At 42.0% G+C, this 14547-nt stretch overlaps 1 protein-coding gene across 1 annotated transcript; it reads left to right on the top strand.

Annotated features, from left to right (window-relative positions):
- Positions 1-4137: 4137 nt before the first annotated feature.
- ESD (esterase D) lies at positions 4138-14050 on the top strand. Its single transcript, XM_003203334.4, has 9 exons — positions 4138-4237; positions 4891-4966; positions 5421-5509; positions 5687-5785; positions 8419-8543; positions 8801-8920; positions 10573-10671; positions 11668-11835; positions 13826-14050. Exons 2-9 carry the CDS (start codon positions 4899-4901, stop codon positions 13904-13906), a joined length of 849 nt encoding a protein of 282 aa, XP_003203382.1. The 5' UTR covers positions 4138-4237; positions 4891-4898; the 3' UTR covers positions 13907-14050.
- The last annotated feature ends 497 nt before the right edge of the window (positions 14051-14547 follow it).

Raw genomic sequence — 14547 nt, 5'->3', positions numbered from 1 at the left:
CAAATCCGGACAGTTCTGACTTTTTAAACATGATATGAGATGGCTTTGCAGTGACATTGCCAGGTCTCCCAGCGCCATATAAGGCATTTGTTTGTTCTTTTCTGTAATTCCACTTAGTCATCCTGAATCAAATGGAATGAGGACATTTAGAAGACCAGTCTCTTTTGCCCTAATTTCTCTTGGGACAACACAAGCATCTTATTCCACTTTTTCATCTTAAAACATGGCTGGAATTTTCTAACTCTCCTCATTATCTATACTTTCCTTCTGACCCATGCGTGGTATTAAAATAAATTTCTTCCTGCTGGGGATTCTGTTAGCTGTTCCAAAGCCATCTAGGCATGTTACCATACCCGCTCTTTGATGGCAGTAAAATACTGCTTTTTCCTCAAAATTTTTAAAAGCTATGCACTTCAAAATGACCAATCAGACCAGAGGCAAAGATTTAAAAAAAAAAAACCACTACATTTTTCCAACTTCTTAACACAATTGGCTTATTTCTGCAACTGCGAATGTTCTGTCTATGTATTTCCGGCAGCCACTCTGCAAAAATGATTCATGAATATGCCCAGCTTTACAACAGTTCAGAGCTATTGAAGGTCATTTCAGCTCAACAGTGCAGCACTATAGAAACACCAATACAAAATATGGCCAAATTAGATAAGTGGGGAGTTATACCATTATCGGAGTGACAAAATACAATTGCTGATCTTGAAATCATCTCTGAAAACAGAAGAGATTGTGTAACTTGATCAAAGGCAGATAACAAAGCCGTACAAGGAAACTCCTCCATTTACTAATCTGTTTAATCAAATACAGTTCCTTCTAAAGACCGGATCTGTTTTGTTTTTTTCTTATAGAATGAGGAAACTTATAAAGAACACAAAAAGAGGAGACAGTTAGCACTGACAACTCTGTAACTTGCATTACATTGCAAGCAAGACCAAAAGACCTAAGGACTCAACTGCCTTACTAAGTCTGTAATGAACATAAAAGAAGCGATACAAGCAAGAAATGGAGAAAAGAAGAAAAAACTGTAATAGAAGTAGATAAAATAACTGAGGGTGTAGAGTCTCCAGCCTCTGCAATGGGCTTTGGTGGAGAAGAAACAGTTTGGGCAAATCACGGGTAAAGAACCACCTTGAAGGGAGAGCAGTTAAATAACATCACAAGTTGCACCAAGGTGAAATCTTCACAGTCAGGAAGGAAAGAGAAGGAAATAAACTTTAGGAGATCTCACTTCTATTTAAGGCAAAAAGTAAGATAGATGGATGTGATCAAGAGGGAGAAATTGGAAAATAAATCAATAATAATGAAGTGGCAGATAAATTCTCCCTTTGTAAAGCTTCTGACTTGAAAAACTGAATACTTGAAGCAGAATACGTCAGTACAATCAGCTTGAAATACACTTAGAATAATAATGTTAACAGCCATATATGCTGCTTTAAATGACCGATAGTATGATATTAATTTAAGACAATTTAGAAAGTATGGCACTACTATCATAAATTACCAAATTATGAACAACTGCTATATGAGATTGTTATATCTGTCTTGTTACTTGTTTTCATGCCAGCTGTATGCCACAAAAACAGCTCTTTGGAGGGCTGTAACAGAGCCCTCACGTTATTCTCCTATGCATTTATTTTGGTCAAATCTCCTGGCAAAGCAGACAACCAAATGTGAATACAGTGGTCTGAATAACCAAAGAGATAATGAGATCACATGCAAAAAAGCTAAGAAAAAAAAAATATGAGAAGACCTAGCAGGAGATGGAATTGACAGCTATTAGGTAAAAGAGATTAGCAACTAACATCCTTAATCCAAACTACCACTACAAAAGCCTCGGAAAAGTATGTACCCAGGTACATGGCAGGGGGAATGGCCATGTGAACTGAAATGAAGATGGAAGAATTGAATTTGGTATTACACACTTATGGCATACGAGTTGCTTGCCTACAATGTGTAAGTTTCTTGCTGGAATCTTTATTGCAAATTTGTTTGATTGGGATGAAGCTGGTGGTAGATTTCCCCAGGTACCAAAAGTATGTTTAAAATGTAGTGAAAAATCAAAATGCCTTTTGACAGAGTATAAAGCCAATCTTACAGATGCCAGAAAAAATGCTGGGTAGACTACATGAAATCTTACACACTACTGCGGGAGATCAGTGATTAAATGGTTGAAAGTGCTGTAAGAGGGAACATACAGCAAATATGTTGATGTCTTATGCTTGGAATACAGTTATAAGATAATACATAAGGCAAGAGTACATGATCCATGAGAATATCAAAAGCAAATTTTTGTCAATCTTTTTAATATTTTTCCTTCTACTATTTGCCATGCTACACCATATGAGGAAATGATTTATGTGGTTTCACCATTTGATGATGGACAGGATGCCCATTTCACCTCTTTTATAGATAGTATGAAATGAAACATAGAACGATACCAAAATCAGTTCACTAGTGACAGCTGCAGGCACTGTCAGGCACAGTCTCTAAAGATACAGAAACTGCATTGGGGTTGAACAAATGTGCATAATGTAGGATACTAAAAAGATCTATACAAAGAGCACAGAACAGACTGCACCAGCTTGGCTGCTCTGTTCACGAAACTATCTTGGTATGTTTTCCACTTTACAAGTTCTTAGACACAGCACACACTCAGCTGCATGTCATGAAAACAGCCCTCTGGAGGGCTGCAACATATTATTGGCCTAAGGGGTTATTTCTGTCTGAAAAGACGTACAAAATAATAAAGTCCTGATGTCAGGGGGATGGGAAAGATCAGGTAAGCTCATCAGTGGGCTGCCAGTTGGATCCTTCTGAATATGTCACTCTGAAATGGGAACAAATTGAATGGAGGTTATCTAAGAGACTTGGATAGGAAATCAAAATCTTATCAGCATCAGTGCTGAAATAGGCAGGTTTTATATTGCCAAGAAAGAAAAAGCTAAAAACAACTGCAGATACCATCCAAAACGAGATGTAATGACAGCTGACTATATATGGGAAAGAAAATAGCTCGGCTGAAGTTTGGATCAAGAAACAAACTAACTGGGCAATACCTTGGTAACAAGACGAGGATATTAAAAAACTAACAAAACATGCATAGATAGAGAAGGAAGAAGAAAAGTGGAGAGTGTTGTAGAAATGCTGATGAAGAACTGTTAATTTCTTTAAAGGCAAATTAAATCCAGCTCGCAAAAGAAAAACTGAGGAGAAAATTCAGACAGTTCAGATACAGACTATTTGTATGAGATCTGTCAGTGTACAAAGACAGGACTGAAAAAGCAATTGTGAATGCGGAATGAGTAGCCAAGGTCCAAGGTCCAGCAGCTGCATTACTGTCGGATCTATCAGCTCTGCTGAGAAGAGCAAAAAGTAATGGGAGGACGAAGTTGGCAGTACTGTGTGTGGTTAGAATGGGGGATTATAAATAGAGAAGAACTGTCACATCGACAAAGTAACAGATGATCAGACTTCAAAGTGCCATGGGCAAAAATAATCACTGCTAATAAAGTCTGTGCTAGAAGACTAAGAAGAGGAAGAAGGTTTTACTGAGGACCTTGTTTTTTAGTATCTGATGTGCATGTTTAATTGCAAATTAAAAAAAAAAAATATCATGACCCATTAACAGTAAGGGGTGGGAATAATTTAGAATACTTTGAAATATGAACAGGATAAAAGTAATGTCAAATACCCTCTGTGTTTGTGTGTGTGTGTGTGTGTATCTCCAAGCTGACAGAAAGCATGACAAAAACTACCTAAACTAGGCTTTATTATAAAATCTGGAGTCTTTCAGATGGCAGCTGCTAAGAAGAATGACAAATTAGTTAGAGGTAAAATATTTCAAACTTAATGAAGTGATCTGAGAGATCGAACACCTCTCCTGTGAGAACAGGCTGAGAGAGCTGGGGCCGTTAAGCCTGGAGAAGGCTCTGAGATAACCTGAGAGCAGCTTTTCAGAATCTACAGGGGAGCTACAGGAAAAAGGGGACAGACACTTTAGCAGGGTCTGTTGTGACAGAACAAGGGGGAATGGCTTTAACCTCAAAAAGGGTAGATTTAGGTTGGACATAAGGAATAATTTACAGTGAGGGCGGCGAGGCAGTGGAACGCGAGCCACACGAGGGGCGTGAACAGGGCGTGCAGGCGGGGCAACCGGAGGTCGCGCCCGCCCAAGAGCCGCCCTTCCTTCTCTCGCTCCGCCGCTCGGCCCCACCGCTCCTCTGAGGTAAGGGAGCGGGGAGCGGGGCCTCTGGGGCAGGCAAGGGGTTGGAGGAGGCCGCGGCGGGGCCGTGCGGGCTTTCAGGCTCGGCTACGGAGGGACCGAAGGGAGCGAGAGGGTGTGCTCGGCAGCTGGCCTTGCGGCTTCCTTCAGGAAGTCCAGCCCCTCGGGGCTCGTAAAGGAAAACAGACAGGCCTGGGGGAACGTTTTTCCTGTCCTGGTGCGTTCTGGGGCTAAACGCTGTACTTTGGACGCTGAGGACGCGCTCTAGCGTTGCTCAGTTTGTGGTTGCTTTTTTGTGGCGGTGGGAACGACCCTCCGTATAAATAAATAATACGAAAAAAGATGTAAATAAAGCTGGAAATAGGAAGTTATGAGAGGTCAGGAAAGGTTTGTGAAAGAATCTTCTGAAGAGACCGTGGTACTAAAGATGCTTTAAGTTCATGGAAGGATCACAATGATTATTTAGTTTCAACCCCCTGCTATGTGCAGGGTCACCAACCACCAGACCAGGCTGCCCAGAGCCACATCCAGCCTGGCCTTGAATGCCTTCAGGGATGGGGGTTATATTCGTTTACTCAGCTCCTGTAACTTTAGTATGAGCCAAGTCCTGGAATGCTTTATTTTCAGATTTAACTTGCTCCTTTTTCCTTTAACAGTTAAGACCATGGCACTGAAACAGGTTTCTAGCAACAAATGCTTTGAGGGTTTCCAGAAGGTGTTTGAACATGACAGGTAAACGTCACAGGTGTTTTATCAGGGCAGCGAATGGATCTCATTGCTGCCCATGTCCTTGCTCTGCAGGCAAGCTGTGTGTTCTCATTAACAGCTGTATTTCGGCAGGGGATGTTGCCTATAGTTTTGTCTGCCTTCCTGTATTCCACTGTTAATATTTAATGTGTTTACTATACTGAAATGCTGCAGACCTGAGAAGGGAAATCAGTATTTTTCCCTTTTAAGTTTGAGCGCCATTACTTGAGTTGTCACTGTCTGTACAAAGTTCACTTCCCTCTACTGGATGTTTTGCTTCCATGCACTCTTATAGAGAGCTGTTTGATGAAGGTGAGCAGAGAGGCACTCATTTTTTCATTTCTGTCTTTGAATGAAATGCACTGATTCTGCTTTCTTGACTGTTATCAATCTTGCTAATGGCATACTGCTGATAATAAGGGCTGTTTTATTGCTACAGCACAGAGCTAAAATGCAAAATGAAATTTGGAATCTACTTGCCTCCAAAAGCAGAAACTGGAAAGTGTCCTGTGCTGTATTGGCTCTCAGGTGAGTAACATTAAGATTTTAGAAAGATAACCTTCAACACATTTAAGCTACTATGGCCTGCGTGTTTAGGGCAATAGGAATCCCTTCTATTTTTCAGAAACTTTTCTGTCAGAAGGATTTTGGAAACTGAAATGCTGTGGGCAATATGTAACAAAACGTATTTTTTCTTTCTTCTAGGGTTAACTTGCACAGAGCAGAATTTTATAACAAAAGCAGGTTTTCAGCAAGCTGCAGCTGAGCATGGCCTTATTGTAGTTGCACCAGACACAAGCCCACGTAAGTTTTCACAAATGATAGGACAGAAAATAATTCAGCCCTTAGAATGAAGTCTGCTGTCCTTATTGTCAAAAGAATGGAGCACTGCTGTTTGCTACAAAGTATGTTGGCCACCTGAATGGTGGTTTGACTTCCACTAGCTGAATTAAGTCATCAGTGTTTTTAATAGCATGGGTATCCAGCTGTTTGGTTTGCTTGTGCTGCACTGAGTGAAGAGGAATTGTTTAGGACTGCATCTGTGAAGGTTGCTCGACATGAATGAGGTGTGACTGTGAAGTGAGGGGTGTTTCTCTCTGCTAAGGTAGGGCTTATGAAAGTCTGGTAAAGAGATGTGATCAGATTTTTGATTGCAAGTCATTATATTCCATTTGAAAACTCACAAGCGACGTATTTATGTTGACTGCAGATGGGACCACAAATAAACCAGAAAATTGGTGATTTTTTTTTGGCTATCTTGAAACCCGTTCTCAAATTCCTTTATCACTGTGGAAAGCATGGCTGCATAGTTTTCTCTGTTCACAGAAGTGTGTTCAGCCAATGTCTCAGAACCCTTAAGCTTATCTGACATGCCTTGAGCTAGCACCATGCTTCACCCTAAGCCCTAGTTCCAGCCTAGATGGGATTAATACATGCCTGCTTAACAGCATGCTGCTAAAAGCTTTATATTTGAAACTCTTTTAATTGTTGGCACTAGAACGAGAACAAAGGGGCCATTGAACTGAGCAAAAATGAAGAGAGGGAAAAGATGGAAAGCAAGAGTCATGTGTTACCAGAAGTGCTTGTACTTTGTGGCTTGCTGAGGCTTAAAGAACCAAACAAATGAAAAAACCTACCTGTACTGTCACACAAAGCTATCATTTTTACTTATTATTGTATACTGTCTTCAGTAGGCTGTTAAGTACAGTCTCCTGAGGGTTTTGGTGTCTAGAAAAACTTAAAGCAAACCAGAGTTTTCTTCTGTGCACTTGCAATAGACTGAAATGGCTTTTTGAAACGATGTGCTGTTATCTGTGTAAGGTTGAGCTTGTGTGTAATATGGGAAACTTACCTGGTGGATCTGTAGTTATTTGAAATACAGTCTTGTGGGGACACAGTCTGCAATGTTTAGTGTTTATCAGGTTCTGCTCAAGTCTCAGGAGTGCTGTATCAGAAGAGTGCCACCTTTGTTGTCTCCCCACAGTTAGCATGTCAGATCTCAACACAGGTGTTTGGAGAAGGAAGTGATGTGCTTTCCAGAAGACATTTTGTACCTTAGTTTTGAAGCTGTGTCAGATCAGAGAAAGCTTTCCAATACAAAAACCTGAGCTACCTGTAGTTACAGCCCCTCAGCCCTACTCTGTTAGAATTTACCTTCCTTTCTTTGTAGCAATTTGTTTTTCTGGACAGATTTGCTGAACCAAATGGGCTTTGGTTCCTTTTCTAATTTATTTTTCCAGGGTTTCCAGTAAGTTTCTTTTAGCAGAATCACTGTTGCCTTCATTGAGTGGCAGGACTTGGAATTTCTGACCATCCCATAGGGACTGAAGATAAAAGACTTCATACCCAGCAAGTTGTATGAGCACCCACAGTCCCTGCCACTGCTGGACTCATAATTTAGAAAATCACTCAATGTTCAAGGGCATTTCTCTGGAGCAAACTCAGCTTTGATCCTTGCAAAAATGTGCATGCTGTGATGAGGTGGCAGGTATCTGCACAAATTGACAGGGATTGTCACAGGGATTACACGTGGGCTTGTAGTGTGATCTGACAGTGGTAAAAGCCCACATAATGTTGAATTGCAAAAACTGGGAACATCTTTGAGAAAGGGAGGTCATTATTTCCTGTCACATATAGCTTGAAATATTACATTCTGTTCTGAAAACTAGGCTAGAAAATCACAGCTAATCAAAGGGAGAGTTAGAGATGGGGTGTACTGACTTTCAAGGAGACATCTGCAAATTCAGTTTGAATGTTTAACTTTGGAAAAGAGGATACAGGATCACAGAATGGCTTGGATTGAAAGGGACCTCAAGGATCATCAAGCTCCAAACCCCCCACCACATGCAGGGCCACCAACCTCCCCATTTAACACTAGACCAGGCTGCCCAGGGCCCCATCCAACCTGACCTTGAACACCTCCAGGGACGGGGCATCCACAACCTCTCTGGGCAGCCTGTGCCAGCACCTCACCACTCTCGTAGCAAAGAACTTCCCCTGACATCCAACCTAAATCTTCCCTCCTTCAACTTAAAATCATTTCCCCTTGTCCTGCTGTTATCTATCCTTTCAAAGAATTTACTCCCCTAATACAATCCTGCAGTTATTCAGAGGAGTGACAGAAGTTTGATGGGGAGTTGCAGTGTGCAGGCCACTGAACTGTAAAAAGGGGAGTTGTGTATTTGGGGGAAAAAAAAGAGGGGGGGGAAGGGGGGAATGGCCAGTGTTGTAATGCTGCAGCCTTAAAAGAGGAGGTGTGTGTGCTTCAAAATACTGTATTAATGAGTGAAAATCTGATTTATCCTACTGGTTGGAGGGGTAGAGATATATTGATCGAGAAACTAATGTCCAGGGTCTCTGACTTGAGTGACAGATTCTCTTATTCTGAACATCTGATAATGGTGCCATAGTAAGGATAGAATCCATTTTCATGGTAGGTGGCTGCAATATTGAAGGAGAAGATGAAAGCTGGGATTTTGGTACCGGTGCTGGTTTCTATGTGGATGCTACTGAAGAACCTTGGAAAACAAACTATAGGATGTACTCCTACGTGAGAGATGAGGTAACTTTGTTGCTGGGTTATAGTGGTATCCTTGCTGAAGCTGAAGAAAAAATGCTGGTAGATGAAATGTTTCCTTTTGGTTTTACAGTCTGTCAGAATTGGTTTCAGACCACGATCATGAATGTTAGACTAGAACCGAAGATGAGTCTTTGGTTTCAGTATCTTCCTGGCATTAAAATGTGTCAATTCATCAGATGTTTCTCTGTCTAAACATACAAAAGTTGCTTTAATGTTTTTGTTCCACTCTTCCTTTACAGTTACCTAAACTGATCAATGCCAATTTTCCAACCGACCCTGAACGGATGTCTGTTTTTGGGCATTCCATGGGAGGTCATGGAGCTCTCATTCTTGCTCTGAAGAATCCCGGAAAGTACAAAGTAAGATATCATACGTGTTATACAAGGAATGCTCAGCCTAATACAGATTCTCTACAGGAGTAAAGAAATAGAACATAACACCAAGTTCTGTAACAGTGTTAAATATATACACTGCTTTAGCTGTAGAAGTTCACTGATATCTACTATGAGAATATAGAAGATTACCAGAAACACCGCTCTGGAATTTATATTTGATAGCAAAATTAAAAAAGAATGTTTTAAAAAGTAGGAAAAGTTTTGGTTTCTTTTTGAAAATGCTCAGGTTTTCCAATAAATAAATATAAACAGGTTCTTTTTAGGTTTGCAGTTAATTCCTGCTGCTAAAGTTGTTTAGGAATGTGATGTGCAATTTCCCATATCTTTTCAAATCCTGTCTTTGGGCATATACAGACATCATCAGTGAGTCACTAACAAAAATATATTTACAAAGATATAATTTCATATTCATAGAATGGCCTGGGTTGAAAAGGACCACAGTGATCATTTAGTTTCAACCTCTCTGCTATGTGCAGGGTCGCCAACCACCAGACCAGGCTGCCCAGAGCCACATCCAGCCTGGCCTTGAATGCCTCCAGGGATGGGGCATCCACAACCTCTCTGAGCAACATCTTTCTTAAAGATTGATTTTATTTATTTATTTTCAAATGGACAAGGTATCTGAAGTTGCATTCCTCTTCTACTATAAGTTAAATCAAATAGGAACATATTTGCCTTTTATACCCATAAGGGAAACTTCATTGCTCTCTTTGGAGATATGCTTATGTCAGGTGTTTCTGAAGGAGAATCAGGCATTGCTGTTTGCTGGGAATTTACTGGCTCTGTCTTTATCCTGTGGAGCCAGTAGTGCAGAAATTTGTTTTCACTGTTGGCACTCAAATGCTCACTGTATTGTCGAAAAGAAATAAACGCTGTACTGAAAATGCCAGAATTCAAGAAACTGCCCATGGCTCAAATAGTTGGTTGCTATTTCTTGCAGGGCATAAGAGTGGAAATATTGATGGGCCCAGGGACAGATCTGAAAGAAGAATGTAAAAAATAGAGCTTGGACTTTTCTCCCCAGCACCTGTGGTCTGAAATGCATGTTTCCTGACTCCTAATCCTTATAACTTAGCTAAACTCAGGAGTTGCTGCTGCATGCTCAGACAGGCTGAGCTCCATGCCTTAGGCCTTTCTTATGTTGCTCCAGAATGGAGTTGGAGGTGAAATATTTCCATGCTCTCACCATGCACAACAGGCTTATCCGCTGCTTGAGGAATTCAAGACAACATCCAACATCCAGCATACAATGGAATGGGGTGTCTAACCCTTCATTTTGAAGCTTGGTTCACGTGCAAAAAAGGAAAGTGAACATTGTGGTTCTAGGGATGGCAAATAATAGAGTCATAGAATGGCCTGGGTTGAAAAGGACCACAGTGATCATCTAGTTTCAACCCACTGATATGTGCAGGGTCTCCAACCACCAGACCAGGCTGCCCAGAATAGGGAAATAGGGTAATAGTTATGGCACTTAGATCAAAGGGCTGGTGGCAGACTCAGAGTTCTGGCAGTACTTTGTAAAGCTGTTTTGAAACACTGTCAGTTTGATTGTTATCAGAAATTGCTTTTCGTAATTCCTGTCGTGTTTTGTTTTTTCATGCTTTCTTTCCAAACAGTCTGTATCGGCTTTTTCTCCTATCTGCAACCCTATGCAGTGCCAATGGGGCAAGAAAGCCCTTGGTGGATATCTGGGATCAGATGTAAGCAAATGGGAGGTATGTGCTGGAACTTGCAGGCCTTTAGTAATACGTGAATGAGTGATCTGTGGCTACATTGCAGCAGATGTCTGGAACAAAACTCTTGAGTTGCCCATGAGCTGATGGTGTTGTTTTATATCTGTATTACTTCTGCTGGGTGTGTCTTGCTGTTGCCTGGTGGTGCTTATGACAAACGTAACGAGACAGAAAGCTCTCATCAAACTGACTAAATGCTTCTTTGTTTTACGAAGGTCTTAGAATACAGGCTAAGATGAATTATGGGCAGTCTGAGACTTTCTGTAATGCATGGAAGTAATGAGAATATTTAAAGAATTTAAGAATTTTAAATGAATGGCCTATTGCTCCAAAACACAGTTTTCAGTGTTCAGAACTTCTATGGTAGCCTGAAAAGAGAGACTGTGTTACAACCTGGTCAGGGTCTGATGAGCCTTGTGGTATCTGCAGGAGCAGCCTGGCAGAGGCAGTTGCAGAGAAGCCCATTGGTACTTGGAAACTGATATCCCACAGAACATGATTAAACCAGAAGTTAGGTTTTTAGCTCTAGGTCTCTAAATTAGAAATAAAAAGAGTCTTACACGAATTGCTAAGACACAAGCGCACAAATATATTTGTTGCTGTGTTATTTGGGCATACATTGTTGTGCTATCCTACTGCAGGACCAGATGTTGTAAATCAGGTGCCTAGTTCAGAAGGATCTGCTGAAAACACTTCTGTGGTTAGCATAAGCCGTAGAATAGATCCATACTACCACTCCAGCTTGCCACAGATGAGCCTGATGACTGTTCTGTCATTAAACACATCTTTTTTGTTTTTGTTCCACCACTGTATAGTTGCAGGGTAGTGCATAAGGGCCTACCAACAATCCAAGTTGTAATTTGATGTCTTGATCAGTATAACGCAGCACTCTGTACTTACCATTGTTTTCTCACAGTCACTGAATTCAGTCCATTCTAACACACCTACGTGAGCGTTGCCTCCCTTTTACTTCTGCAGGCATACGATGCTACACAGCTTGTGAAGTCCTACCCAGACTCTCACCTAGACATCCTGATTGATCAAGGCAAAGAAGATCAGTTCCTATCAGCAGGCCAGCTACTGCCAGATAACTTCATCGCTGCCTGCACAGAGAGGAAAATCCCAGTAGTCTTCAGACTGCAGCAGGCAAGTTGCTTCCACAGACCCTGCTCTTGGGTAGATGTTGTGTGAGTTTGGTGTGTACACAGCAGGTCGTCGAGTGGGTGTTTTGTCACTGGGCGTGCTTTTGTTCACCTGTCAGTCTGCCCCTGGCTGAGTGAGGAGACGACGTTGCAGTTTCTGCTGCCTTGTACCACTAGGTGGGGTCGTAAATGCACTTTTCTCAAACTGATCTGGCGCTGGTATCTCTGGCTGCCCTTAAATCTGCCAGTGATAAGCTGGAGAGGCAGCATTAATGACTGTACTAAGCACAGTGAATGTAAAAGCAATGTAACAGCTGTGTTTTTGCAGGATTCCTTATTTGTGCTGTGGGTGTTGCATTCAGCTTTGTGATTTAGCATGCAAGTGTTAGTGTACATCAGGAGAGGTATGGAATTGCTTGAAATATCAGTTGAAGACCTACAGTGCAGTGACCCAAAACAGCAGCGCACTGAGAGCAATGGAGTCGTTGTAAGCAGGCCCCACAGCTTGAAGATTGTCCTCTTTGGTTTATCACAAGGGCTTTTATACGGCCCTGTGCCACAAGATCTATTTGGTGCTGACAGAAAAGGAACAGTTCAGAGGTTTCTTTATTATTTTAACATAGCAATAGAGCCTTCAGACTTAAGATGTGAGGTCACAGCCCTTATTTTACCAGTAGGACAGTGCTAGTGAGGGGAACTGTTCTTTCAGATTGCATCCTGCTCTGTAGCTGATGTTGCTGTTCACAGAATGGCTCAGGTTGGACGGGACCTTAAAGCTCACCTAGTCCCAACCCCCTGCCATGGGCAGTGCCACCCAGCAGCTCAGGCTGCCCAGGGCCCCATCCAACCTGGCCTTGAGTGCCTCCAGGGATGGGGCACCAACAGCTTCTCTGGGCAACCATGCATGTTCAGCCTTATGAGGCAGTCTCAGTTTTGTTCCCCTGACCCTGCCTAAAGGTTCAGGGATGCAAGAGATGTGGGAAGCCTGGCAGTGATATCTGGGGCAAAGAACGCATTGAATACTTCAGCAGTTTCCCTGTTTGTTGTTGCCAGCTGTCCCTTCTCACTTACCAGAGGAGGTAGACTCTCGTGGGCCTTCCTCAGCTGGCCATTATACTTGTAGAATCCCTTCTTGTTATTTTTCACATCCCTCACCAAATTCACTTTCATCTTTGCGTGGGTTTTCCTGATCCTATCCTTAAGTATCCAGATGGCATCCCTGTATTTTTCCCAGGCCCATCCATCCTGGCTTTCATTGCCTGTATTTTTCCTTCTTTTCCCTCAGCCATGACCATTTCCTTTCATTGTCTGCTTGATTTTCAGGGATGGAAAGCTCCTGCACTCTCAGAAAGGTGTCCCGAAGGAGCTGATAGCTCTGTTCCATTCCTCCATTCCTAAGGACAGTTTCCCAGGGAATTCCATCCAGTAATCCCTTAAACAAACAGAAGTGCACTCTTCTGAAGTTCAGGGTCCTCGCTCTTCTTTTTGTCAGGCCCACGTTCCTTAAGATCACAAACCCAACCCACCTCTAACTTGCATACCCAGATTAGGGCAGGTGAAGGTGCACGCTGTTTGTTCATCTTCCTAGAGCTCATCTATAATTGGCTTGTTAGGTGTGCTTTACAGAATCAGAAAATGGCCAGGGTTGGAAAGGACCTCAAGGATCATGAATCTCCAACCCCCTGCCACATCCAGGGCCACCAACCTCCACATTTAATACTAGACCAGGCTGCTCAGGGCCCCATCCAATCTGGCCTTGAACACCTCCAGGGACGGGGCATCTGCAATCTCTCTGGGCAGCCTGTGCCAGCACCTCACCACTCTCTCTGTAAAGAACTTCCCCCTGACAATTTTACATTTATGTCCTTTTGATTTCTTAAAACAGATGAAAACACAAGAGATACTAACTTCTCTACAAAAGAGTGTAGACAAAGCATGATTGCTTTATCGTAAACTATACGAATTTGCTGATTTCTTCGTTGTTGTTCTTCTAGGGCTATGATCACAGCTATTTTTTCATTGCTACATTTATCAATGACCACATCAAACACCATGCAAAGTTCCTTAATGCTTGAACTACATAAATGGGAGTGCTGTCTGACCAGCGGGAGGCAAAGGATACAGCTGAACAGTACAGAAATCATGCATTGAAGCAGCGTCTGTAGAATACAGCTCTTCTGATTGCACTGCAAATAAAATAAAAGTCCCACTTAATTTGATGTTCAGAGTATCTTGAATATTCTTGCATGCTTGAAAAGTTTAACACCATGTAGGTGAATGCTGCATTCTTGGTCAAGAAGAAAATTAGCAGGTGAGTTAATTAGCTCTTATTAATACGAATGTAAGCATTTGGGACTCAGGCCTGTTTCATCAATTAGTGCCACAACCAGTCAAGGTACTTAATTAAGCTGCACATAGTGATTTCCTGTTCTGTACACTAACAAACACCACAAGGGCTGATGCTCTAAGAAAGGAAGCAGTCTGTGCTGAAGGAGGTGGTTTGTTTTCCACTCCTTTCTTGCTCGGTAAGAAAAAGGCTTATAGTGTGTTCATAGGTTTCTTAGGTTTAATAGGACTATTCTTATTCTGGAACAGGATCTTATTCCTAGTTGAGCTCTACAGCTCCTTTACTTGGCTCACACAGTCACCTCCTCCATCACCCACACTGTTAAGCTCTCCAGGCATCGTCTCTTTTACAACAAACTGCCAGCCAGGG

The sequence above is a fragment of the Meleagris gallopavo genome, chromosome 1 (genome assembly GCF_000146605.3).
Source record: "Meleagris gallopavo isolate NT-WF06-2002-E0010 breed Aviagen turkey brand Nicholas breeding stock chromosome 1, Turkey_5.1, whole genome shotgun sequence".
Taxonomy (NCBI): Eukaryota; Metazoa; Chordata; class Aves; order Galliformes; family Phasianidae; genus Meleagris; species Meleagris gallopavo.
Note: the sequence above shows the minus strand (reverse complement) of the source record. Positions and strands in the feature narration are given on the sequence as shown.